The sequence below is a fragment of the Ambystoma mexicanum genome, chromosome 4q (genome assembly GCF_040938575.1).
Source record: "Ambystoma mexicanum isolate Mex_15411 chromosome 4q, UKY_AmexF1_1, whole genome shotgun sequence".
Taxonomy (NCBI): domain Eukaryota; kingdom Metazoa; phylum Chordata; class Amphibia; order Caudata; family Ambystomatidae; genus Ambystoma; species Ambystoma mexicanum.
Window position 1 is genome coordinate 1,245,224,244 of NC_090928.1, and position 27,923 is coordinate 1,245,252,166.

The 27,923-nt window shown below is 46.4% G+C and overlaps 1 protein-coding gene across 1 annotated transcript in view; it reads left to right on the plus strand.

Annotated features, from left to right (window-relative positions):
• Window positions 1-27,923, plus strand: part of LOC138467361 (exportin-5-like) — a 419,600-nt gene that overhangs the window by 124,330 nt on the left and 267,347 nt on the right. Inside the window, exon 12 of the mRNA XM_069607325.1 lies at window positions 13,946-14,030. Coding sequence (XP_069463426.1) covers window positions 13,946-14,030 — 85 coding nt within the window. The remainder of the gene's footprint in view (window positions 1-13,945; window positions 14,031-27,923) is intronic.

Sequence of the window (27,923 nt, forward strand, 5' to 3'; positions counted from 1 at the left end):
GCGGTAAGTGAGGTAGTAGTAAGGTTGGTGGAGCACATAGAAACAACTGGCCACTGAGACTGATGGCAGTGGCACATAGTGGGCTTGGACACACACGCATATGGTGCATTTTCGTGCACCCTTTACACGAGCCCTCCATATGGTGGCATTTGTCTTTTCTTTGCACTCTAGCAGCATTAGTTTGGTTATGGCGTGGGACCGTGGGGTGTAATCTTTTCAGTGAAAACACATAACAAAAAAAAAACCCGGGACGCTTTTACTATTTGCGCATAACCGCAGGGATGTGGGTGCTTCACTCCTAATGTCATATGAGCACACATTCTGCCATATTTATACATTTTACAAGTTTTTTAGTCCAAGAGGTTGTGGGGAGAGCGCTTTCATCGCAGGTAGTTTTTTCATTAGTATTTGGGAACTTTGCTTTTATCAAATGAGCACTTTACAGTTCTTTTTCCACCCAGGCCCTGCTGGCCGGGTCATGCTGGGAGCAGCGATACACTGAGGAAGGTGAAATGTTAGTGTTGGTATCTTACACTAGCTCATGTCCGTCTTGTTCGTGGGAACGGGCTCTCAGCGGATCTGCCAGAGAGCTGTGGCCACAGGGATAATTGAAACTCTCCAAAGGTGGGGGCCGCGCTGCAGTGCGCAGGGCTCAAACCATCTTCATCAGACAAAATGGTTTCCGAGGCCTAGCTAAATTCAGCAGGTTTGGTCAATGTCTTCGGCAGGTGACCCACCCACCACCTGGGCCCAGGTGGTAGGGAGGGGACCCCTGACGAGCCATGGCCCTCACCGGGGGAGAGGATGCATGGGAGGGGGGGTCTTTTGGACCAATCCTCCCCTACAACTGGAACTGAGGAACCGAAGAGGAGAGAAGCCAAACACATCTGCAGCGACTGTACCACCGGTGAAGCCCTGCTGCAGCATCTCACCACTTTTCTCCAAATGACGAGAGGAGATCTTCATCTGAAAGAGCCTTCTTCCCTTGAGCTGGTGGGGCCAATCAGTTTGCCAATCGCCTTCCCGGACCTGCCGTGGTCTAATCGCCAGTGCCCTGCACTTGGAGGCCGGATAGCCAGGCAGCCATCCACCCGGACCGTGATTTAAAGGAGCGTACCTTTTATTCGTTGGGCAGCACCACGGCTGATTTCATCCCTGGGTAGTGCAGTGACTCGAACCTTTCTCCACGTCGAGAGCCTCTCTTCCGCTGCTGGATCCCCCGAACTGCAGGAACAACCGCCACCACAGGAGCCTCTTCTTCATTTTAAGGTACTTTGTTCCGCCAGGCCTTCCTTATCGAGTGGTAGTGCTAAAGGTGTTTTTAAATCCTTTACCTACCTGTTGGGTTGGCCGCCCCCATCGTCTAACATTGTCTTTCACTTTCTGCATCCACCTTTTCGAATCGTTAACCAAAGACTTGACTGTAGCTACAAGAACATTTTTGCTCCTGGGCTCTTTGCCCTGTACCACTGACTCTGGCACAGGCCTATTGACTCTGGCTGAATTTGTTAGAACTGCCTTCTCTAGATTGCTTCTCAACTAGAACTGTGTTGTGCACCTAATTCTTCTAAACCCCTTTTCCTTCCCACTTTTAAAACTTGTGAAGTGTAATTTTGCTTGGTTTTCATTTAAGTATTCTCTATGCTAAAGTACTGCCTTGCCTAACCTTGTTCACAAACTTATGGAAAGTGTTGCTTGGGTGTGTAAGAAGATATTCCTGTATAACTTGTGCTTTCCCTCCCTTGTGAGAAATTGCTAGAGTGCCATTTGTGTTTGGTTTTCACTGTGCCGTTTTGCTCAGTTTTCACTTTTGCTCAAACTTGTCTACAATTTAACTAGGGAGTTGTGTATACTTTTCTTGACTGATTTTAACTTGCTTTATTCACTGTGATTAATGTGTTGAACTAGAAGTGTGTAAAATAAATATATTCTTTTTAATACAAAGCTTTGGTCAGTGTTTCCTTGTATCATAGTGCTATAGCCCTATTGTGTAAACCCTGAATACTGCTCATCTCCCTCTTGAGATAAGTCTGACTGCTTAGCCACAGCTACCAACTAAATCTTTGTGGTACAGACTGATACCAAAGGGGATTTATTGCTCATACCTGTAGTCTTCATCTTCTGTAGTGCTCCCTAAGGGAACTGCACAGGGTTCTGCCTAACAGCTGTTTCTTTGAGTTCCAGACTCAAGCATCACTTATGATTCTTTTTCTTCTGTTAGAAGGTAATCCTGGAGGTAGAGAGCTTCTGCTCTGCTGATTTCATTGTTTAAAAAGATTGCCAAGTTTTCCTTTTCTCATAAAATGTTTCGCTGACAGTTGGGATGGGTTTTCTGAATCTGGCCTGTGGACAGATTGAGAGGCCAACCTGTTCTGGTGAACAATCGAAAGATACTCCCGTCTAGCCAAACTGCAGGAAGGCTTAGACCTATGGTGGTGAAGGGTTCAGTTCAGCACACAGAGGGCTCGTAATAACACAAGTTAAGAATGTATAAACATGCAATTATATATTGAGGACTTGGACAAACTCTTAGCAATTGAAAACTGAATTGGGTTGTTTGACCGAAGTGCAGTTATTCACGGCGGAATTGACTAGTTCATTTTGCCACAAATTGCTTTGCACTATTCCTTATACCACCCCTATCCCCTCCCCTGCTTCCTCTGGGGTGAGAGGAGAGTGAGTGCCTGGGGGGTGCATATGGGGGCTCCATCTGGTATTTGAGGCGTCCATGAGACCTCTGGTCCTATCAATTTTTTTAATGAAGGTATTGGTTCTGTTGCATTTGTTTTGGGAAGCTGGCCCCTCAGGAGCCGGTGTACGCTTGGCAGAGAGCTTGACGACTTCAAATAAGTGTTAACTCCTATCAGAGCCAGCCTAAATGGTGGAGTGCAGTAAGCCACGCGAGCCTCAGAGATCATGTGTTTACATTGGATGCACAGGGATCTGAGAGATGAGATTGTCTGGGCTGCGTCTTTAGGCCAGCACTTTTCATGGGATTTTGTGTTTTTTTTTTTTCAGTCATCGTCTTGTTTTTAAAAATAAGATGAGACTGGTGGAATGCAACTTTTCTTCACTGTGAAGACCTTGACGCGTGAAGGACCATGGGTACAGTGGACATTACACTAGGGATAGTATTACAGGCACGCCCTATCGATGTCCCTTTTCGAGTTTCGAAAACAACTGTAATACCCCACAGCTTCCACTAGATGTCAGCCTATGCATGGCATGTGAACATAAGCAGATACAAGCATCAGAAATACGATTACGGTAAGTAATGTATTGTTGGGGAGAATTCTCAAAAATGTGCTAATTCCCTTCACCTTAGCCACCCCCAGCAGCTTTGCTGGATTTTGAGAACTTGATTTTTGTTTTTTACCAGGAGAGTGTGACCCTTTTTCCGCACTCTCTCATGCATTTTGATATGTGTTTTACCTCTGTTTTCTTGGTTATGGAGTCTAACCAACTCCATGGGCATCATCTTTTGCAAATTGTCACACAGCACCCTCAGTGCAGTGACACATGGAAGCATTTCAGGCTTTCCCATGGTTTAACTACCTTCTCTGAGAGAGATAAACTACTGTTTCCCAGAGTAGGTAAAGTGAAATTGACTTGTCTAGTCTTTTAAATTCCTAGACCCAGCACACCCTATCTTACAATAGAGTGCTGGAGGGGTTACTTTGTATCCCCTGTGTCTAGATACTCATGTAGCAGTCAAATGCTACCCTTTCCTCTCAGAATGGGTGGTGGCAGTGGTTTTACAATGAACTACCATGATTTTTCCCGACCGCAAGCTATTTGTAGCTCCAGTAACGTTAAATCGCCAGAGCCATGTTTTTCGAAATGGCGTCTTGAGCCCTTTTTGTTAAAACCGGTCCCGGTCTTCTTTTTTCGGCATTTCTTTGTGGAAAGGTCCTCCTAGAGTTGCAGGCTGCTCAGCCTGGCTACCAAAACTGTATAGTACAGTCTTATACCAAAGGTGGGTTTGCTTACACCTGTAATTGTAGTTGTGTGTAGTGTTCCCAGAGGGTACTACATACAAACTTTGCCTAACAGTATCCCATGTATTTCTGATTGCAAGGGGTAAGGAGTTTAGTGTCGGGACAGGCTGGTCCTCTGCGCAACCAATCGTCTGTGGTCAGGGTTTGGCCTGCGGTCTAGCACATGGTTTTGTCGGGGAACCAAACTCCAAGGTTCCCGGGAGGTTTAGAAGTTCTGCGTGGGTTGACAAAACCTTGTTAGTTGCAGGCGCTGGCAGGGAGTTGGTGCTCCAGTACTGTCGGTATTTATTCACAATTCAGTAGTTGTGCATTGATATTTATTAGTTCAGGTGCAACATAACACTTAGGGCACATTGTGCCAGGGTGGTGAAACAAAAAACAGCCGACGCGCGTTTCAACTAAAGTCTTTCTCATGGCAATTTGGTTGCAGTGCAGGCTCGCTTTGGAGCGTGTAGAGTCACCCTAGATAGGGTGCTGGGTGGTGGCTTGATAGCTCATCTGAGAAGGATGTCCGTGTAAAGCCGAATGGTCCCAGTGGGGTGAAACCGCTACACGCTCCTGCACCGCAACCCAATTGCCTTGAGAAAGACTTCGGTTGAAATGCGCGTCGGCTGTTTTTTGTTTCACCACCCTGGTACAATGTGCCTTAAGTATTATGTTGCACCTGAACTAATAAATATCAATGCACAACTAAAACTCAAGACTGAATTGTGAATAAATACCGACAATACTGGAGCACCAACTCCCTGCCAGCGCCCGCAACTAACAAGGTTTTATCAACCCACGCAGAACTTCCATGTATTTCTGATGGCTGTGGATCTGCTTAGAATCGCATGTTGTGCATATAGTCCGACATCTATTGGAAATCGCAGACTATTGCTTTTTTCTTTCGAAGATAGAAAGGTGACGTTGACATGGCCATGACTGTAACGCTATCCCTAACGTGACGTGCAGTGCACCAAAATCCCTCGCTCGTCGAGGTCCCTCAGATTTTTTTTTCCGCCAACCTAGTTGGTCGCATATGCGGAGCTTGCAAGAGTTTTATATTGCTAACTTTGTCTCCACGACTTAGTCGTATAGACTCGGACCAATCTTCTCGACGACTGCATTGTGGGTTTCCTGCCGCTGACGTCCTCTACAACTGCTCGGCGACTGTGGACCACGTGGCCTCGGCCCTCTGGCCAGGCTCTTACAGTAGGGAGAGTGGGGCCCTGGGTTTATTCTTCTCTGAGAATGCGCTTCCTTCACCCCTTCTTTCTTTTCTTGGTCTGGCTGCCGCTATCCTCTGTTAAGGAGAGGACACCCTTTAAATTTTGCCTGTCATCTAACGGCAAGTTTCCTTTATAAGGACACCCATTGCCGATGCAATCTGTCTTCCTCACGACCACGACGAGTGCTCATGCAAGGCCTGTAAGCTCTTTCGCCCGAAGACGTTGAAAGACAGGCGGACTAACCGGTGGGCGGCCTACGCTATGCAGGCTGAAAGCCTCTACCCCTTTGGTGCTGGCGCTTCGGATGAAGCAATCAGTTGGCAGGCATGGCTCCGAATTGGAAGCCATCGACCTCACAGCGGAGCCTGTGGGCACCCAAATGCCCGTCCCCAGCAGACAACCACTCGCAATGTTATGAGAAAATTCCACCCCAGGATAAGGGCACCCACGCGTACACAAACGCACAATCCCTAATGCCTCTTCAGTCGTTGAAGAAGCGCACAACACCCACAGGGCGCCGGAAATTTCAACTGCTCTTTCCGAACCTCAAGGTTCGGTGCCCTCCACGCAACCGCTTTCGTGGCATGCGACTGGGCATCCCTATGGAACGGGCGTTCACCCTAACACAGCGTACAAGGGCGCACAAGCGCCTGTGGCCTCGCTAGAATCACTAACCGCGACTGCTTCAGGCGCGTTGCGACCTTCAATACAACTGCCAAAATTTCACGAAAGCCTTGCGGCTATCATTTTTGCGGCCACAGAGCACAAGGGCACTCCCTCTCGTTGAGAGGTGTATTCTGAGGCCCCCCCAGCCTCTCTAAGGTCTTATTGGGAAAGTTTCCCCCCTCCTGGCAGCCTTTATCTCCTCCTCCAGACCCTTCTGCCTATTTGTTAAACACTATTGTATGTAATACCCTTTGGGTGCACTACAACAACCCTGACCTCTTGGCAATAAGTTCCCAAAATGGTCCCCGAAAAGCCTTGCTTGTCCAATTATTTGTTCGATAGTGGGAACCCCGTTCCTTTATGCAGGATCTAGTAGCTCCAGTATCTATTAGAAAGGAAAAGTCCCTCGGTCCTATTTGAACTGCTACCTCAGGCTCCTCTTCAGGGTTTTCAGTTACTGCTAGGAAAGAGCACACTCGTACTCCCCGTGGGCATCCCTTTTAGGGAAAATGTGTTTGTTGATGATGGGAATGGATTGCCGCCAACCACAGGGACCCCTGTGAATTGAGGCACCTCATTCTGTCTCAATGTAGTCAGCTTCCCTTGTTTTGTGTTGGTCTGTGATGGTGCTTTAAGTACGCTTACTGTACCCTGCTTTCCAGTTATCCCTCCTCCTTGCGCTGCTACTTGTCCTTGTGTCGGTACAACCTGTGTCTGTGTGGGATGCAATTGTATTTGCTGCTGTGGTAGCATTTGTATCTGCGGAGGTTGTGTATGTGTCTGCATATACGGCTACTTGTTGCTGCACCCGTCTTGCTGTCTTGTCTGCGGAATGAGTGGGCATGTTCGGGCAAAGTGACCAAAGTTGCCGCACACAACACTGACCTCCAAACTGAGGTCCCATACCCCTGTCTCCAAATTCCCTTCCCCTGGGATGATATCCCCTTCCTGTTCGATATTGTCCCGTGGACTGGTTTACTCCTCCTACATATCCAAATCCAGGCTGTTGAGTATTTCTAAATCCGGACTGCTGTTGCATTTGCTGCACCCCCCATTGTTGATTATATGGTGCTTGTGTGTATCCTTCTTTCTGTGTGTTAGGCAAGATTGTGGGCAGTACCCATTGGGTGTACTACAACAACCCTGACCTCCTGGCAATAGGAACCCAACTTTTGGTAGAAGTTTGTACTACACAGGTTGGTAGCGTGTTGAGCAGCCAGGCTTATCTAAAGAGGAGTCAATGTGAGTTGTAGCGGAGTTACACAGAGATTCACAGTGCCAAGTATTCAAATATAGTTTTACACTCAAGGTTTCTTGATTTTAAACAATTTTAAATTTAACAGTCCGTTATTTAAGCCTTCTTCTGAAGGGAGCAAAACCTGTAACGCTTCAACACTGTTTCTCTAAATCAGATTATACCCATTGGGGATGACACACAGACACTCCAAAACGAAAAGGTGATGGCTGGAAGGTTTTGAATAAATCATCATAACCACGGGCACAGCTTTGGGCAACCCTCCAGACCATTGGTTTTCAGCCTGCCAAGCCATAACAGAAGGGGACAAACATATTGAAAGTAGTCTTCCTTGCAGGGCTTCTCTAGTCAAGGCAAATTCGTAACTTCAGCACAGCAGCAGGGCTTCACCGGGCAAACCAACGGTCCAGCAGTTGCAGCAGGCATCTCTTCCAAGTTCGTCTTCGGATTCCTTCGAAAGCCTCCCCTTTTATGCATGTTTCTCCTGTTCATTCCAGCCTAGTTGTCAATCACACAGCATGGTGGCTGTCCTTCAAGGACAGCCAGCTGGCTAATCACGTTGGGGGGCATTCCTGTAACCAAGGGGATTAAGCTCAGAGTTTCGGGCACCTCACTCACTTCCTGCCCCTGCCAGACACTCTGCACCCAGAGTAAGGCTTTACTCGTGAATCCCTCCAAAGACCAAATGAACAAAGGGGCCAAACCTGGTTTGGCGCACTTAGTACATCTCAAGAAGGACCTTGCCAGCAAGAAATGGCGACAAAAGAAGACCGGGCCATTTTGACAAAATGGGCACCCATGGGTGCCTTTAAAGCAGCTGCGAGTGCAGCCTGCGGTAAAAACACATAATGGCTAGTAAAATGTAAACCACTGCCACCAGCCATTAATTTTAGAAAGGGTAATACAAATGTTACACGAGAAGCTAGACAAAGGGGATGCTAAGTAACCCCTCCAGCACCCTATTGTAAGATGGTGTGTTCTGGGTCTAGAGAGTTAGAAATGCAAGTAAAGTCGATTTCACTTCACTGATTTTGGAAACAGTAGTTATCCAAGAGAAGGTATTTATACCTTTGGGAAATCTGAAAGACTTCCTTGTGCCACTGCACTGAAGGTGCTGTGTGCCACAGTGTAAAAAGATGGTGCCTATGGTGTTTGTCAGACCACAAAACCAAAAGAGAAACTGAGTTCAAATCACAGAAAAGTACATTAGTGTGGGAACAAGGTCTTGCTCTCTCCAGGTTAAAAATTAGAAGTCCTAAACTCCAGCAAAAGTGCTGGGGGTTCTCCAAGGTAGAAAGGAATTGGCACATTTCTGAGAATTCTCCTTAACACTATGTATTCTTTATTCATGAGCATGTGAATCCATGCCAGACCCCATGCTGGAGGAGGAAAAAGCTATTCTTGGAGCATGAGTGTTCTCAGTGGCAGAAGGAGGGTCACTAGGACTAGTGACCAACAAGCAGTGTCAGAATAGGTTCTTTAGTAGCAAAAGTCGGTTCCTTAGGAAAACTGGACAAACGGGTGAGTACTTTACTTCTAGGGTTAGAAGAAGGTCCAGGGTCTTCACAGAAGACACTCTATCAGGATTCTAGCAGTGGGACTGGGTACACTGGATGAGAGTGCACCCAGTTAAGCTACACAGAAATCCTAACAGGCTTAAGGTAAGTACATACCCAAGCCAACACAGTACCTCAGCATTGAAGATTTTTCAGCAGGAGAATTTCAGGGTTTGCAGCCAAATACCCGGGCAATGGATTCCTTGTTGTGGTGACTGAAAACAAGACCTCAGAAGGCGAGGGCTCTAGGCAAGGTTTCCCTCGCGGCTGAATGTGGCATCCAGCCATCTTTGCTAAAAAGGTGCCCGGTCTTGTTTTTCCGCCAGGTCTTTTTTGAAAGGTCCTTCTGGAGAGTTTCTCAGAGCGCCAAACCAGGTTTGGTCTTTGTTAATTTCGCCTTTGGTGGAGTTTCAGGAGTGAAACCCGCCTCTGGCTCCAGAGTGTCTGGGGTAGGTAGGAAGTGAGGGAGGTGCCGAAACTCCCTGTGCTTAGTCTCCTCGGAGACCCAAATGTGGGGATTGGCTGGCTGACTGTCCGGCAAGGACAGCCACCCTGCTGGGTGAGTAACAGCTAGGCTGAAATGAATGGGAGAAAGCTGCAGAAAAGGTGAGGCTTTTTGGCTTGGAAGGCCGAGCCGACCACTGGACGAAGGAATCCAAAGAAGAACTTGAAGAGGACGCCTGCTGCAACTCCTAGACCGTTGGTTTGCCCAGTGAAGCCCTGCTGCTGTGCTGAAGCTCCAATTTTGTTTCAACTCTAGAAGCCCTGCAAGGACGACTTCTCCCCTTAAGCCACCTGGACATCCTCTCGAAGCGGGTTGAAATTCCACTGGAGTTGCTGCTGGATCTGGAAAGCCAGGGAGAGGTACACCAGTTTGTGTGCATTGCATTTAAGTTGGTCAAGAGCCCCAGGAAGATCCTCCGGTCTTCCAGGAAGCAGTACTGACCAAGGTTGAGCCACCTCAACAGTGCTGGACCCCAGATGTAAGAAAAGCCCATCTTGATAGCCAAGATTCCGCAGTGTTTCTATTTGCTTGGACGGGAGCAGCTGAAACCGCACAGCGCCACTGAATAGAAGTTGGTCCTTTTCTGTCGCCGACCGTCCCGTTGCAGTTCAGGAGTCCTCCAGACGTCCTCCCTCTTGTCCCCACGACTGAGGCCCAGGAACACGTGATCTGCAGAGCTGCACGGAACCGAAGCCAGTCAAATCCCTTTTTCTTCTAACCAAAGGTAGTGTCAAGTCTAAGAACTTACCTCTTGTTGTGTAAACTCACTTGTTCATTGAGACTTGTCGTGGTTGCTTCTGTAGAGTTGCTTACAGCTTCTTTACTTCACAAGCCTAATCAGCTTGTGGCCCTGCTTTGATATCTTCTTTTCTACAAAGACTTCTAAAACATTGTGCAAGACTTTTTTTACCTACCTACAAGAAGTGCTTCAGCTCACCTAGACTTTTGGCCAATTGACTTTGGTTTAGCCTGGTTCCCTGATTGACTCTTCTTCCCTCTGACATTGTGTTTGGGCTTCCTTCCAGGAAGGGGTTAACTAACTTTGCATTGTGGGGTTTAAAAAAGTACTTGCTGCGTCAGAATATTTGTGTGATCTCTTGTTCTGTTCTAATAACCTTTTTCTTTGACAAACCCTTAAGCCTGGTTCTAAATGCAAACAGTGGTATATTATTGTCCACAGGTTCCTAGTTACTTAAGTCACCTGAGGGTGTAGGAAGTGTCTGGGTGCCATCCCAAAAGGGTACTTGCTGATTTAGAGAAACAAAGAGTGTGTATTTTGAAGTGTATTTGTGTGTTACTATATATTGCCCCTTCTGAAGAAGCCTTACTCAAACTGACTGTTAAATAAATTGTTTAATCAAGAAACCTTGTTTGTAACAGTTTATTTGAATACTTGTCACTGTGGTCTCTGTGTAACTCCCCTACAGCTCACATTGACCCCTCTTGAGATAAGCCTGGCTGCTCAATCACGCTACCAACCTGTGTAGTACAGACTTAAACCAAAGGCTGAGTTTCTATTGCCAGGAGGTCAGGATCGTTGTAATGCACCCAAAGGGTACTGAATACAATCTTACAACAAGGGAAGACTGTGGTCCTGTTCTTCCCTGCAAACGCTGTTCCTCCTCCTCCTCCTCCTCCTCTTCAACAGTTCATAGCCGTCTAACCCTCTAACCTCCCAATTTCAACCACAGCTCATAATCTTGGTCTTCACTTCGAATCAAATCTATCTTTCTCTCCTATTTCTCTTACCATCTCGCTCCTGTCATTTCCACCTTCACAATATACGTAAAGCTTTTCCTTTTCTCACCTTCCAAGCATCTAAACTTTAAATTTCCTCACTGATCTGTTCTCGACTCTTCTATTGTTCCGCTACTGTTATGTCTTCTAAATTCCCGTCTGGCCCCTTTTAAAATTTGTCTTTAACTCTTCCATTCGCTTACTGTCTTCTTCCCTATCAGTATTCTATTTTCTCCTCTCTCGCTACACTCGGTTGGCTGCCTTTCCTCTCTCAAATTTAATTTTCTTTTCTCTCGTTTTCAAATCCCTCTATGGTCTTGCCCTAATTAGCTCACTGTACTTATCCTTCTATATTCCAGCTCATTCTCTCCAGTCTTCCGCCCTCTTTAGACTCGTGGTTCCCTGTCCCCATGTGCCCAGTCTCGTTTTCGATCCTTTGAGCTTCTTGCTCCTCTCAACTGGAATGCTCTCCCACTGTCTCTTCGTTCCATTCCTGTTTGATCTCTTTTGTTGTGCCTCTCTAAAAACCTACCTACTTCAACATCCCTGATTGATCGTTATCTGGTTCTGACTGCCTACTCAATTTTATTGTACCATGTCTAGTTTAACATTTTCAGTGCTTTGGCTTAATGGCGCTCTATAAAATACAAATGCAAGGAATAAGTCCCCAAACCATTGACCGTGAAGCACCAGTCTAAGTCCAACGTTTTCCTCTTGACCAATTCCTAAGTCTCCCTTAAATTGGTTTCCTCCAAATTAAGTTTTTCTGATATAGATTTCATGCTTGACCCAAAAACAATTTAGCGATGGAATACACTTTTCGTTGAGCAGGGATTGAAAGGACTCAAAAAGAGAGTTAGATGGAGGAATCAGCAGCTTATAGTACAGGCTCAATTTAGACCAAGAGAATCTGGTGGCGAGAGATACCAGTCCAAACTCGTGGCGAGTTTAGAAATTAGGAATCGAGAGGAAGACCAAGTACAGCTTACAGACAGTACCCTTGAGAGAATTCAAGAATAACCGGTGATCATATAGGCAACATTCCTAACCACATATTAAACATGGCACCGCCTTAGCCAAGTGTGCAAGGACAAGCTGCACATTGATAAGTGTATCTCTTAGATTGGGTGATAAAAGATTTGCATTTTGCTCTCAATAAGACTTTCACAGGCCCCCTTGACTCCCTATATGTTAGGTTGAAACCCAAATAACTCATGGTGAGGGTGCATTCCAAACATGCATTTCCTGCTCCCCATCCCATTACTTTAGGCTACAGCTTTCGTGAAAAGATGAATATTCTTGACTTGTATAGCGTTGACTATAAGATTGTCTTCAGCATAGGATGAAAAAAGTATTTTTACGTAGTAAGCTCACTGGAGTCCAGTCGAAAAATAGTATTACTGAGGCAAGTCTGGTATAGAAATGTATGGATTCCCACAAGCTCCCCACATCTGAAAGGTAAATATGAAAAGGAAGAGGGGCTAAAAGGTTTCCCTGTCATAGACCCAAGGGAGTGTTTATTGGTCTAGACAAAGAGCTGTCTTTTTCGAAAACCTAATCTTCACACGAGTTTTGTGGTGAATTAGGAATCGGCTTTACCAGGGCTGGGGGAACCCCCTTCTTGAAAAATGTCTGCACTATTTGTGTTTCTTCATTCTATTGAATGTGATTGAGGTCCAATGTGGCCATATATAGTGTACCAATAAATCTCCTTGCCACCGAAGCCCGAATACTAGGAAGAATAGTTCCATTTAAGACAGTCCCACTTGTTTTCAAAAACCAATTTGGCTGGAAACTCGAATGTTAAGTTGTTCATTCAAAGCTCAAGCTCTTTTAGGACAACGGTAGCAAAGACCTTGCTAGTAGCATCTAAAATGGCGATAGGTCTGTAACACGCCACGAAGGATGCAGCCCCCCTGTGGTTAAGATCTCTCTTGAAAAAAGGTGACCCAGGATAGAAGCCAAGAGAGATTTAGATGCAAGAATGTAGTTTACAAACGGGGAAATGCCAAAGGTTGGCATTGCTCAAACGTTTATTCACTCTTAAAATTCACACCACAAAACAGGCCATCATTGTTAGAACCTTAACTCTTCTACAAAAAAGAGGTTAACGCGTAACATTTAAATGTGTCTTTAAAGCTTACATGAATATACAAATCCTATATCACATTCTGAAAAAAACACTACAGCACAACATTGTTAATTTACAATCAATGAAATGAAAACCGAGGTTCTGTGTTTGTTAAATTACTAGTGGTAATTTACTTCGTCCGAATGACTTTTTTTTTTCTCATTCTTATTTTATGAGGGTGCCACTTGTAGACCCTTCCCCACTCTACCCTACTCCCCAACCCTTAGTAACATAAATACATTTTCTTCCCCACAAATTAATTGTCGAAGTAAATTACCATGAAGTAATTTACTTCGATAACAGTATATGGAAACTTACACCACAATTAAAACATGAAACATCTCAATCCAGCATATCCACTTAATACCACCATCGTACTATATTTTGCATCCAAGTAGAAGTAGCAGTTGTATTCCAAGTACAAAACCCACTGACAAGCTCTCAATACCAACAAACGGTATCCAAACAACAAAACAATATGAACCCATCAACAAGACGAAACACTTGGGTGAGTGAAGGTTTCAGCAATGCATAGTGTGGTGATTATATTTTTAATTCCAGTAACTGTCTTTCCTTTTCCAAATGTGTTTAACGTATATTTTATGAAATGCATTCAGCGTTCCCGTCCATAGGTGGGCAAGAGTTTGGGTACTAATGAAGATGCCCATGCTGGAGAGTCATGATTGCAAGTAGGTAACTTTTCCTTCTTTATGCCACACTTCCAAAAGGTCTGTCCTGCTGACCTCATAGCTATTGGTATTAGATGTGTTAAGAATGGAATTTTATGTACAAACCTCCGACTACTGCTTTCTCAGTCCATTGCAGACTTATTTAGTGCATACTTCAAGCAGCCTCTTTCATGTCTTAACTTTCTTCTTTGTCCCAGATTGGCTTTAATCAAAAGAATCCCAGCGAAAAAAGTGCAGTCCTTGGGTTATTCACAGACAAGGACTTCAGTGCCAATTACCAAAGTGAGTATGCTTGCCACACTGGCAGAAAATTGGTGCTTTTCTCGCACAGATGAAATGTTTCACTTTCTTCTCCACCATGGTATAATGAACATTGGCTGGTTGTGCCCTTGTGAGGGATCACAGAAAGCATTTTAAGTAGACATTTCCCTGTGTAGAGTTACAGAAGTGTGATCGAAGGATTGTGTGGATGCAAATCAAAGGATTTTTCTCTGATTCCTCGTATATTAGCAAACTGAAATTTTGAAATAAACTCCAGCACAGCCTCTGCGCACTCTCACTGCATTTTACAGCAAGGGGCGGTCTGGCTTACCAGTCAGGACAGCCAGCCCCCCCAGGAGTTTGTTCCTTTCAGGCAAGGTGAAAGACAAAGGACTGCAGAGTTTTGGACTCCTCCCTCGCTTCCTTCCTTCTCAGACTCTGGTGAGTTTATTTTCCTTTTCCATCCATCCAGCCTCCATTTTGCTGCCCATTTTGACCAAACTCCCCGATCCTTCCCTCCCACAGGTCCTGCTTGCAGTCCCCGCTTCCTGGTTCCCTTAATCCCACCCACCTGCTCCCTGATTGGCCAGGCGTTCATAGGTGTTTCCTCCGTTCCGGTGCTACCGCTCCTTCTTGCCATCCGTGGTGACTGAGCAGGAAAATCGACCCTAAACTGCTCCTTTTAGTTATCTTGGCCCAGTACCTGTAAATTTGTCCGTGTGCCCCTTAGCCCGCATCCCCTGCCATTCCCCTGCTTCCCGCTTCCTTTCAGCCATCGCCTCGGCCCGCCCACCGCCCCTGATTGGTCCTAGCAGGAGGGTCCCCCTTTCATTGCTAGTCCTCCCAGGGCAGCCCTCTGCCCGGCAGCCTATAGGCTAAGTTACCTGAGGCAAAGGACGCCTCCCACTGAGACGGCGCCAGGCCGTATCTGCAGGTATCCGCAAGAGAAGCAAGAAGCCACCAACAAGTAAGTGTGGCAAGGGCGGGGACAGAAGCAATTACTTCTCTCCATATTACCCTACCACTCAACCATTCAACATTTCGGATGTGTGCCCAATAGCTGCTCATTGAAAGTTGAATCTAGAATTGTGCCCATTGAAAGTTGATTCTAGAAGTGTGCCCAATAGCTGCTCATTGAAAGTTGAATCTAGAATTGTGCCCATTGAAAGTTGATTTTAGAAGTGTGCCCAATAGCTGCGCAGTGTAAGTTGATTTTAGAAGTGTGCCCAATAGCTGCTCATTGAAAGTTGAATCTAGAATTGTGCCCATTGAAAGTTGATTCTAGAAGTGTGCCCAATAGCTGCTCATTGAAAGTTGAATCTAGAATTGTGCCCATTGAAAGTTGATTTTAGAAGTGTGCCCAATAGCCGCTCATTGAAAGTGCTTTTAGAATTGTGCCCAATAGCCGCTCATTGGAAGTGCTTTTAGAAGTGTGCTCATTGAAAGTGCTTTTAGAAGTGTACCCAATAGCTGCTCATTGAAAGTTGAATTTAGAGAGTTTATTTAGAAGTGTGCCCAATAGCTGCTCATTGAAAGTTGAATTTAGAAGTGTGCCCAACAACCGCTCATTGAAAGTTTAATTCAGAAGTGTGCCCAATAGCTGCTCATTGAAAGCTGAACTTAGATTTTGTGCCCATTGAAAGTTGAATTTAGAAGTGTGCCCAATAGCCTCCTGTGCAAATTGAATTTAGAAGCGTTCACAATAGCTTCTAGGTGAAAGTTGGACTTTAGAAGTGTGCCCAATAACCTCTGTGAATTTCGAAGTGTACCCAATAGAAGCCCCTCTGTGAAAGTTGAATTTAGAAATGTGCCCAATACCCCCTCTGTGGAAAGTTGAATCTAGAAGTGCACTTAGAAACCGAATTTAGAAGTGTGCCCAATAGCTGCTCATTGAAAGTGGAATTTAGAAGTGTGCCCAATAGCTGCTCATTGAAAAGCTGAATTTAGAATTGTGCCCATTGAAAGTTGATTTTAGAAGTGTGCTCATTGAAAGCTGAATTTAGAGGTCTGCCCAATAACCTCTCTGTGAATTTAGGAGTATGCCCACTAGCCCGTCTGTGAAAGTTGTATTTTGAAGTGTGTCCAATAGCCTTCTGTGAAAATTGAATCTAGAAGTACATTTAGAAGTTGAATTTAGAAGTATGTCCAATAGCTTCAAGGTGAAAGTTGAATTTAGAAGTGCATTTAGAAGCCGAATTTAGGAGTGTACCCAATGGCATCTCTGTGAAAGTTGAATATAGACGTGTGCCCAATAGACTCTCTGTGAAAGCTGCATTTAGAAGTATCCCCAATAGCTTATGAGAGAAAGTTAAATGTAGAAGGGCGCCCAATAGCCTCTCTGTAGAAGTTGAATTTAGAAGTGGGCCCACTATCCTAATGGTCTAATACCGTGCCTGTATAAAGTCAAATTGAGAGAGTGTGCCTAATAGTCTAATATCCCGTCTATACAAAACTGAATCTAGTGATTGACCTAATATCATCTCTATACAAAATTGAACCTAGAGGTAGACCTAATACCACCTCTGTGTGCAGTTGAATTTAGAAGCACACCTAATAGTACCTAATAGCTTGATACCATCGCTTTGTACAGTTGAATCTAGAAGTGTACCTAATAGTCTAATATCATCTCTGTGCAAACTGAACTTGGAAGTGTGCCTAAAAGCGTGCCCCCTCTGAATTTAAAAACTAAAATTAGAAAGCCCTCCTAAATTCCACCTAAAAGCCTGTACCAAGCATGAGTACACCCACTCCACCAGAGCTTGTCGGAAACGACCACCGTGGACCGCCCCCACTCCCTGTTCTCCCTTCCTTCCCACCCCCCCTTCCCAAAGCATCCCACTCTCCTTCGCATTCCCTACCATTCCCCTCTCCAAACACCAAGCCAGAGGAGCACGATGGCGAGCCAACCACCCTAAGACCACTCCTCCCACGAATCCCACCACCAACCAGTCAACGTTAACCATGCCCGCTCTCCTCACTATCATACCATGCACACCGCGCCCTGCAATCATCCACCCCCCCGCCTTGCCCACAAACCCCCACCACCTTCCCCCCTGACCGCACCTTTTCCCTTCCCTAAAAACTGCACGCCTAGCCCTAGCAAGAACCAAAGCCACATCCCTCTCCCCCTCCGATCCCCCTCCCCCCACCCTCTCACACTCCAATCGCAACAAAGAGACTGAAGAGGAAACGTACCTGGTCCCCCTCAATCTCTCAGCACTCTTTGCCTCCCCTGTCCCGACCCACCACCTCATTCCCCCAATCACCTCCTTCCCCTGTGGCCTCACCCTTCCTGAAACCCCTCTCCCTCGATTTCTCACCAACCGCAACTGAAACTCCTAACCGCCCACACCCCACCCTCAAATCCCCCAAACCAAACGTGATCATTCTAATACACCCAGCCACCCAATCCCGCCCGACTGCCATTTTTCCTGCTCGCCCACTATTCCCATCGATCATCGCCCACCTTTCCCCGCTCCCTCTTCAGCTTCCACCCTCTCCGCCTCCACCGCCTTCCGCTCCGGCTCCGAGACCAACCTCGCCTGCCGATGTGAACTGCATCTTTTTTAATGCCCGATACGTAGCAAAAAACAGACACTGCATCTTTGACCTCCTCGCCTCTGACAAACCAGACCTGGTTTTCATCACCGAAACTTGGTTCTCTGACGACCTTGCCCCAATCGCTAATGAAGCCTTCCCCCCGGACTACTCCCTCATCCCACTGAACCGTCCCTCAAGAGGAGGGGGAGTAGCATTCGTCTTCAAATCACTCTTCCACGCCTCAATCATCGATAGCCAATCTTCCATTCCTTCCTGCGAATCTCTTCTCGTTAAACTATCCCTCTCCCCGTCGCTCTCACACAGCTTCCTAATAATCTACAGACCCCCTGGCTACGATAGACAATTCGCAAATAACCTCTGCGACGCTATGGCCACCCTTCAACTAAACCATCGAAACCTAACCCTTCTTGGAGACTTCAACATATGGCTTGACATCCCCACCAACCCTATGACACACTCTCTGGTTGACGGTTTAGACGCAATTAACCTCCAACCTCACATAAATGGCCCGACTCACTATAAAGGACACACGCTTGATGCAATCTTTAGCTCCGACACCCTGATTCATTTACCCACCCACCCCGCCACCACCCATCATCTGGTCTGATCACTTTATTCTCTCGTTTGCCATTCGCTCACCCGACCCCCTTGCGGTACTTGTTTGTTTATTTACTGTGCGCACCGGACCCTGAGGTAGCAGCAGGGCGCAAGAGAACAAGGAAATTTACAGCTTGGTCATAGACGTTACAAGTTACAGGTTATAGAGCAGGCAGAGTGGACATTTCTTGACTCTGCCAGGTAGTGCAAATGCAGGTGCAGAATCCGAACCTCTGAATCTACGCAAATGCTGGAAAAAACGAATAATCGTCCCGGACCTAGCCGACGCACTCCTCCAGTCTCCACCACCTACCTGCCAACTCAATAAACAACTTACCCCTGAAGCATTTGACTCATGGCTCAACGTACCTCTGATGCGGCTCACACCCCCTTGCAAACCATCAACCCGCCGTGGCCTCTTCCCCAGATGGTTCACTCCTAAGTTGAAAACCACTAAACTATATAAATACCTAGAACGCAAATGGCAGAAAGACAAAACCCAGGAGACCAGGGCCACCATGGCCCGACAGCTTTATTAGTACAAGGCCAAAATCCGGAAAGCAAAAAAAGCCCACTACAACTCCCGAATCCTAAACTGCAAAAACCCAAGCAAAGAACTCCACAAAATCATCTCCAAAATTCACCAACCCAGCTTGCACCACGATTGTCCCGACCTCCTCACAATCACTGTGCGACTCACTCTCCCTCCACTTTTACACCACGGCTCTCGAAAGAACAAATACTCTAACCACCAAACTGGATCTCTTACACCCACCAGGCAATTCGACCCCCATGCTGACTAGCCCACCAGCCGCGACCACTACGCAACCAACATTCGAATCCTTTAGTCCAATATCACCAGAGCAATTTCTCAAACTTCTATCTGCCCGCAAACCATCTGGCTCGCCGCTAGACCCTTGCCCGGCCACAACCCTCAAAGAAATGTTTGCATCCACCTGCGCAGGAGAACACGCAAGATCCATCATAAATGCCTCCCTCTCCTCTGGTATCTTTCCTGACGCACTCAAAACGGTTCATGTCAAACCTCTAATTTAAAAAACCTTCCCTTGACCCTCTCAAACCCAAAAACTACCGCCCCATCTCAAATACCAGGTTCCTTGCCAAACTCATTGACCGAACCGCCTACTCCCAACTAAATGCCTTTGTCGAAGCCAACAATCTCCTAGACCCCGCCCAATCAGGTTTCAGAGCCCGTCACGGAACTGAAACCACCCTAACCTCAATCTGGGATGACCTTAAAATGACGGCAGATTCCGCGGGATGCGCCGCTCTAATCCTTCTTGACCTATCCGCCGCCTTTGACGCAATCAATCACACAATCCTACTAGACCGTCTCCACTCCCTAGGAATTCGTGGAACCGCTCTTAAATGGATAGTTTCATTCCTCAAAGATAGGTACCAAATAACGATACTCTCCACCTATACCTCCCAAGCCCGACCAGTCGACACGGGAGTCCCACAAGCAGCATGCCTATCCGCCCTCCTGTTCAATCTCTACTTGATCACCCTCCCACCAATAATTCGTTCACACAACATCCTGTGTTACAACTACGCCAATGACACTCAACTAATTCTAAAAATCCTGAACGCAAACCCAACTCCCGACCTGACCTGGCCTCCTGTCTCCATGACATAGAACTCTGGATGACCCAAAGCCACCTCTTGCTAAACCCCTCCAAAACAGAAATCATGGTATGTGGTAACGCCGAACTTCTTCCGCACCCACTACCCTGGCCATCCGCCATGGGCAACTCTCCGACCCCCTCCAACTCAGTGAAAAATCTTGGATGCACCCTTGACTCTGACCTAACACTCTCGTGCCAAGTCAACAAGGTCTCACAGTCCTGCCACTACCACCTTAAAACCCTTAGGCACATCTTCCCATACCTCTCCTTTCCCAACAGACTCTCTGCGGTCCAATCAATCGTTATATCAAGACTGGACTACGCAAACCCCCCTATACCTCAGAGTCCAGGCGTACCAACTGAATAAACTCCAAAGGGCACAAAACGCGGCAGCCAAATTGCTACTCGCGCTCGGCCCAAGGGATCACATCTCCCCAGCCCTTAAGACACTGCACTGGCTCCCAGTAGCCCGAAGGGTGACTTTCAAAACCTTATGCATCTCCCACCGAGCACTGCATAAAACCGGACTATCTTCAAGACAAGCTAAAACCCTATCAACCCCCACGCACTTTAAGATCAAGCTCAGCAGGCCTCCTAGTCATACCGAAAACAAACTCGGTCAGGTTAGGCGGATCATCATTCTCAGCGTTGGCCCCCACACTATGGAACTCACTCCCACCCCACATACACCTAACTGAGGATTTAACGTCTTTCCGCAAACTGCTGAAAACCTGGATCTTCCCCTAAAACCATCCCGTACCAAACAGACTAATAGCATCTCAATAACTCAATCCAACAAACTACCTTACGCGAGAAATTGAAAGCCAATAATCCCGAATATAAACTAGAATGGCAACCAGAATTAAATGAGTAAAGTAGATCAAAGCAGTGAAATGGTTAATAAGAGTAAATCATACGGAAATAGTAAAGAGATTTAAACTCCTGAAATGGACATAATGCATGAGGAGTGAACGAAGTGAATGGCGTGGATGAAATGGTTCTAATGGATGAAGCGTGTGGAACAGATGAATGCGCCGAGTGGAAGAATGCATGAGTGGAAGAACAGATGACTATATAGTTTGAATGTGTCTCTAAATGGAATGAGTATGTAGATCGGATGAGTGTATAGAATGGATGAACATGTTGAGCGGATGAGTGTGTAGAGCGGACGAGCATGTAGCGCGAACGAGTGCGCAAATACAGAGAAGCGAGTAGAATGCAGGAGTGCGTAAAACAGATGAATGTATTGTGCAGAACGGATGAGCGTAAACCAGACGAGTCTGTAGAGCGCATGAGTGTGGTTAGCGGATGATTACGGAAGTGCGGAGAGTGTGTAGATCGCTGGAACAGATGAATGTGCAGACCCGGCAAATGCATAGTGCGGGCGAGTGGACAGAACAGATGAGTGTAGAGATGATTAGATGGAACCGGATAATACTGTTGAATGCGTGGAAAGCAAGAGTGCATAAAGTGGATGAGTGCGCAGAGCTGACTCATAGATGCATAGAATAGATGAGTGCAGGGAGCAGAGGAGGGCGGGGAGGGTGGGGAGGGTGGGGAGGGCGGGGAGAGGATGAGGGCAGGGAGCGGATCCATAGATGCATAGAATGGAAGAGTGCGGGGAGCGGATGAGTGCGGGGAGCGGATTCATAGATGCATAGAATGGAAGAGTGCGGAGAGCGGGTGAGCGCTGGGAGCACGGGAAGCGGGTGAGCGCGGGAAGTGGATGAGAGAGCGGACGAGGGTGGGGTGCGGGCAAGGGTGGGGAGCGGGTGAGTGCGGTGATCAGACGAAGGTGTAATGCACGCGAGGGGATAAAGCGGACAAACTCCTAGAGCAAATGAGCTACACAGACCAGGTGAGTGCGTAGAACAGGTAAGCATGTAAAATGGATGAGTACCAAATGCATACAGAATGCGGGGAGCGGACGGATGAGCGGAGCTGGATGGATGAGCTGAGCAGAAGAATGTGTAGAGCGGAGGACTGCATAGAACAGACTAGTGGGTAGGGCCGGCAAATATGTAGAACATACGAATGCATACGAGCGAATGAGTGCATATGAAAAAGGGAACGTAGAGGGGACGAGTGCGGACCATATAACCCTTCATATCACACCACCACGCTTACTCTCTCCTTCACACCATCACTCAGCTAGAACACAGAGATGCTATTGACACCATTCGGTATAACTGTTCTCATACCAACATCCGCCGCACACTCCACATCATTCTATGTAAACATTGCTGGTTACACACCCCCCAGCCAGGCGTTCTCCTCAGGCCTAACACAGCCACATCCGGTCTGGATAAATCCTGCCAGAACGAACACATACTCCAGATCTCTCAACCACCACACCTACCGCTAAGAAGCAGCTATTACACGAATACCGCATCAGCTGCACACATACCGGTGCTCACACGCACCTTAACTCCGTCTACTGACCTGAATTTCGGTTCCCAAGGGCGTTCAACCTACCAGCGCCTTCAGACCATACCAATGGTATATAAGGCACTATATAAATGCAAAATAACATAACATAACAGACACTCTGGAGCCTGGGCAGGGAATCTGCATGATTACCGCCAAAGACAAAACAGCCACTGAGGTTGTTCCTGCCTAGAACGGCAGTGGAAGACATCAAACGGCAAGCACACAAGAAATTACGCAAAAAGGAGCCCACCATTTTTTTTAAATGGTGGCCCTTTTGTGTATTACTGTGGCTGAATTAACAGCCTGCGAGTAATGGACTAAAAGTCATAAAGGTAAAACCACTGCCACCAGCCATTCATGTGAAACTCGCAATTGTTACATAATGTTACCAGGTAAGTAAGAAAGGGAGTACATTGTATTCCACCAGCACTCCACATATGGTGGGGTGTGCTGGCTCAGTATATGAAATGTAAAGGGGGTGAATCCTGCTCTACTAATTGGGAACTGCAGTTCACCCACGTACATGAAAGAGAAGTTAACAGGGGAGCCCCTAGGGGAAACCCAGCGTAAGCCAAAGGTTGTAGGAAACTATAACGTCAACCATACACTACGGAGAGACATAAAATCATTGCAACCTGGTTTCATACTGCAGCTGGACCGGCACTCTCCCTCGCCATCTCAGAAAACGACACTATCTCCAAGACAGATAGGCAGACATGTCTCCAAAGGAGGCAGAGTAGCATTAATTGCTAAGAACACACTTCTCGTAAGGGAAATCCCTAACCAATCGTTCCAGTCAGGTGAACTACTCTCTATCGAAATGTCCTTCTCTACCTCTGTCACCATGACCCTCCACCTTCTATGCAGACCCCCAGATCCTGTGCTCTCCTTTGGAGCAAGCTGTTGCACAACTCATCTAAGAGAACACCAAGCCAAGCTCGAAAATCATACTCTTGGGAGATCTTAACTTGGGACTCAATGACCTGACTGATGACCATGCCCTTGCCAATACTATCGAAGCATTGGGCTTCACCCACCGCATCATCCACCCTACCCACCTCAAAGGTCACACCCTCGACTGGCTGGCAGATTCTAACTGCAATACCAACATCCTCTCTTACACGCCATGCCCTTGGTCGTACCATCATGTCATCGCCTTCACCATCCCGAAGAACTCTTCTGCAGATACTTCCTGTGAGTAACTCAGTGATAACAAGTAAGACAGACACAAGTGATCACAGTTCAAGGGTGTTTATTGAAGAATTAAATGATGGTGTGCGTGTTGGAAAAATGCCTAATTTAAAACTATATCTAAGATGGGGACAAGTGTCGACCATCAAAAGAAAAATAAGGCAGTCCTAGTGTCATTGTGTCAACATAACAGGGCTTATACTAAGAAACCTATCGCCAAACCTTACAACTATTACAGAAAAGGGTGTGAGATATTTATCGAGAAAAGAAAGAAGTGTTCTCAAACAAGTCAGGATGCAGTGGTTTTGGTCTCCCTTCCCCCACATTTTAGCACAGGCTAGGATGGTGTAGGCAAGATTGTATGCAGTATACAGTGTCAGGGAGAATTTGAAAAAATGTACTAATTCCCTCTACCTTTGAGATCCCCAGCAACTTTGCTGGATTTTGAGGACTTGATTTTTTTTTAACCTGGAGTGTGTGATCCTTTTTTCCACACTCTCATGTATTTTAATGTGATTTTTCTTACACTGTTTCTTTTGGTTATGGATGGAGTCTGACAAACTCCATAGATGACATCTTTTACATTGTCATCTAAAGTGCAGTGACACAGGAAAGTCTTTCAGATTTCCCAAAGGTTTGAATACCTTCTCAGGAATAAACGACTGTTTCCCAGAGCAGTGAAGTGAAATTGACTTTACTTACATTTGTAACTTTCTAGACCCAGCACACACTATCTTATAATAGGGTGCTGGAGGGGTTACCTAGTATCCCCTTTGTCTAGATTCTCATGTAACATTTTTTGTTACCCTTTCCTCACTGAATGGCTGGTGGCAGTGGTTTACTTTGAACTACCCTGGTGTGCATTTACCGCGGGCTGCGCACGCAGCTGCAGTAAAGCACACAAGGGTGCCATTTTTGTCAAAATGGCCCTGTTCTTCTTTTTTTTGCCATTTTCTCATTCGGGAGGATACCTTAGTGGTAACTTGCTCACCTTGGAAGAAAGACGACCTGGAGCAACACAGGTGTGATCCCCTTCTTGAGATTTAATTGCGCGCCAAACGCGGTTTGATCCCTTTGTTTGCTTTGCCTTTAGCGGTATTCACAAGTTAAGCCCGCCTCTTACTCCAGGGTGTCTGGGGTAGGCAGGAAGTGAGGGAGGTGCCCGAAACTCCCTATGCTTAGTCTTCTAGGAGACCCAAATGCACTCTGTAGTGATTGGCTGACTGACTGTCTGGCAAGGACAGCCACCCTGCTGGGTGACCTACTGCTAGTCTGGAATGAAAGGGAGATAACTGTATAAAAGGCAAGTCTTTTGGCTGGCAAGGCATAATCAACCACTGGACGAAGGAACCGAAGAAGAACTTTAAGGGGACGCGTTCTGCAACTCCTGGACCGTTGGTTTGCCTGGTGAAGCCCTGCTGCAGTGACAGAGAAGCCCCTGCAAGGACGACTTCTTCCCTTGAGTTTGTGGGATCAATCAACTCCAAAGTAAGCCACCTGGACGGTCATCTCCGAGCTGGTTGCCTTTACGCAGAGTTGCTGCTGGAAACCATAGAGCCAGGGAGAGGAACACCAGTTTGTGTGCGTTGCTTTTAAGTTGGCCAAGAGCTCCAGGAAGATCCTCCGGAATCCCAGGAAGCAGGACTGACCGAGCCTGAGCCACCTCAACAGAGTGCGGGACCCCAGAAGCAAGGAAAGTCCACTTCGACAACCAGGAACTGCAGTGTTGCTATTTGCGGTAGACACGAGGTGCTGAAACACTGAACAGCCACTGAAAGTGAAGTTTGGCGGTTGCAAGTTTTGACCGTCCCAGTGCAGTACAGGAGTCTGCCAACCAACATCCCCCCGACGTCCTCCCTCTTGTCCCCACGACTGAGGCCAAGGAACAGTGAGATCTGCAGCGCTACGCAGGCACGGGAGTCATCTGCTGCATCTTTTCTTCATTTTAAAGGTACTGTACAACGTTTAAGAGAACATACCTCTTGCTGTAGAGTTGCTTGCATCTACTACTCACAAGTCTTACAGCTTGTGGCCCTACATTGATTCATCTTTTTCTTCAAAGACTTCTGAAACATTGTGCAAATACTTTTCTACTTGCCTCCAAAGAAGTGCTTCAGCCCATCTAGACTCTTGCCCATTGACTTTGGCTTAGCCTGTTTTAACTGAATGACTCTTAATGGAGGATCTGAAAGTATTTGCCTGCTTAAGAAATATTTGTGGTAGCTTGTTTGCTCGAATAATATTTCCCCTTTTGCTTGCTCTTAACTAAATCTGAATACCAACATTAATACATTAATGTCAACAACACCTTCGCAATTGAAGTCACCTGTGGGTGTAGGTCTCTGCTGTATGCCATCCCAAATGGGTATTTACTGATTCTGATCTAAGAGATTGTGTAATTTCGAAGTATATTTGTCTGGTGTTTTACAGTGCTCTCTTCTGAAGAAGTCATATATTAACTGACTGTTAAATAACAAAAAAAATGTTTTTTCAAGAAACCCTGTGTGTAAGTGTCTGCTTGAATACTTGTCACTGTGAACCTCTGTGTTACTCCCCTACAGATCACATTGACCCTTCTTGAGATAAGCCTGGCTACTCGTCCACACTACCAACCTATGTAGTACAGACTTATATCAAAGGTTGGGTTACTACTGCCAGGAGGTCAGGGTTGTTGTAGTGCACCCTTAGGGTACTGCATACAATCTTGACTAAGAATTACTGTTACCAAGAATAGTAAGATGACTCCGTCTTGAGGCTCCAGCACACACCATCTTATGTGGAGTGCTGGGGGGTTACATAGTAACTCCTTTATCCCACTCCTCCTGTAACATTCTGTTACACTAACTAACTTGAATGGATGGTGGCAGTGATTTCTTTTTTACTACCTTGTGCCATGTATCTGCAGGCTGATTTCTCAGCTGATGTACGGCACCCAATGGTGACCATTTTCTCAAAATGGCCTGTCTTCTTTTTTCGTTATTTCCTTCTGTGCTATTACTCTTTTGTTTGAATCTGGTTTGAGTCCTTTGTACATTTTGCCTTTGGCGGGTGTCATCCCTGAACCCCGTCCAGGTTCCAATGTGTCTGGAAAGGCAGGAAGTGAGGGAGGGTCTCACAACTTCCCTGTGCTTCGTCTCTAGGTGTGCCTGAGTGTAACCAGTTCTGATTGGCCGGCTGGCTGTCCGGCAGCACAGCCACCCTGCTGGGTAATTGACAGCCTAGGGCTCTGAATGAATGGGAACTTTCTTAAAAGGTGTTTTTTGGGACTAGAGGCCGAGTCGACCACTGGAGGACAACATCCGACGAAGACGTGAAAAGATGCTTGCAGCTGTCTACTGGACAGCAAAGTGCCGATGAAGCCCTTCAGCTGTACTGACCAGTTTTCGTTTCGACTGAGAAGACCTTTATGGGACGCCTTCCTCCCTTGGGCTGGTGGGACCAACTAGCCTTGAGACAAGCTTCAACCCCCGACTTGCTGTGATTTTTCCAAGGCTGCAGAATGTCCGGGGTCCCCTGACCATCAAGTGCATTGTCTTCGGAAGTACGAATCAGTTCAAAACTTTATGGGCATCCAGAGGACTCTACAGATGCAGGACATCTTCATCCACACTCCCTTCACCAGAGCTCAGGACTGAGGGATCAAGTAACTTCTAATCGGAGCGGTTCGTTCTTCATTGGTGCTAAGAAAGACGCCAAAATCACAAAAGGCAGCTGAATCGAGGAGAATCCATTGCTGCAGAGCCCCTCTTGTGCTGCTGCAGAAGCCCACCAGACATCCTCCCTTTCGTCACCACGACCGAGGACCAGGAACAAGGGTCTGTTACACGGCAACAGGAGGGCATCCAGCTGGAACACATTCCTCAGTTCACAGGTACTGTGGGGCTTGGGGTACATCTACCTTTTGCCATTTGTGGTGCTTCCCAGCTTGGGGAGTACTATTTACAACTCTTTTGAGTTGACCTAAACTCACTTGCACAGACCTTCCAGCTTACGCTTCCTAAAGGTGGATAGTCTGGAGCTTCTGTGATTTTCTACTGAACTACTGACTAGTTTTAAAAACATTTTCTAAGAGGAGAGCATCAGAACGTTGAATTAGCCCATTGCCTTTGGGTGTCCTGGCTCTCTAAATGCTCCCTTCTGAACCTATTGGCTTTGGCAAAGCTTGTTCCCTTACAAGTTATAATTGACGAACACTATTATTGGGATAAAAAACTGCCTACATCCCTCTGGGAGAACCTAACTGTTTTTCGAAGTACAAAGTATGTTCTGATCTGATTATAACCTTTCCCTCCTTTATAACTGAATATTGTAATGGTGATCACAAATAAGTGTTATTACTGACTTCAAATGACGTCACTCAATGTGCTGGAATATGTATAACATATGAAAGGTTTACTCGCCTTCTTTATTGCTTTTGTTGAATTGAATCCTAACTTTGGGATTAATGTTACTATTAGTTGCTGCTTTTTAAAGCTTGTGTTATTATCCT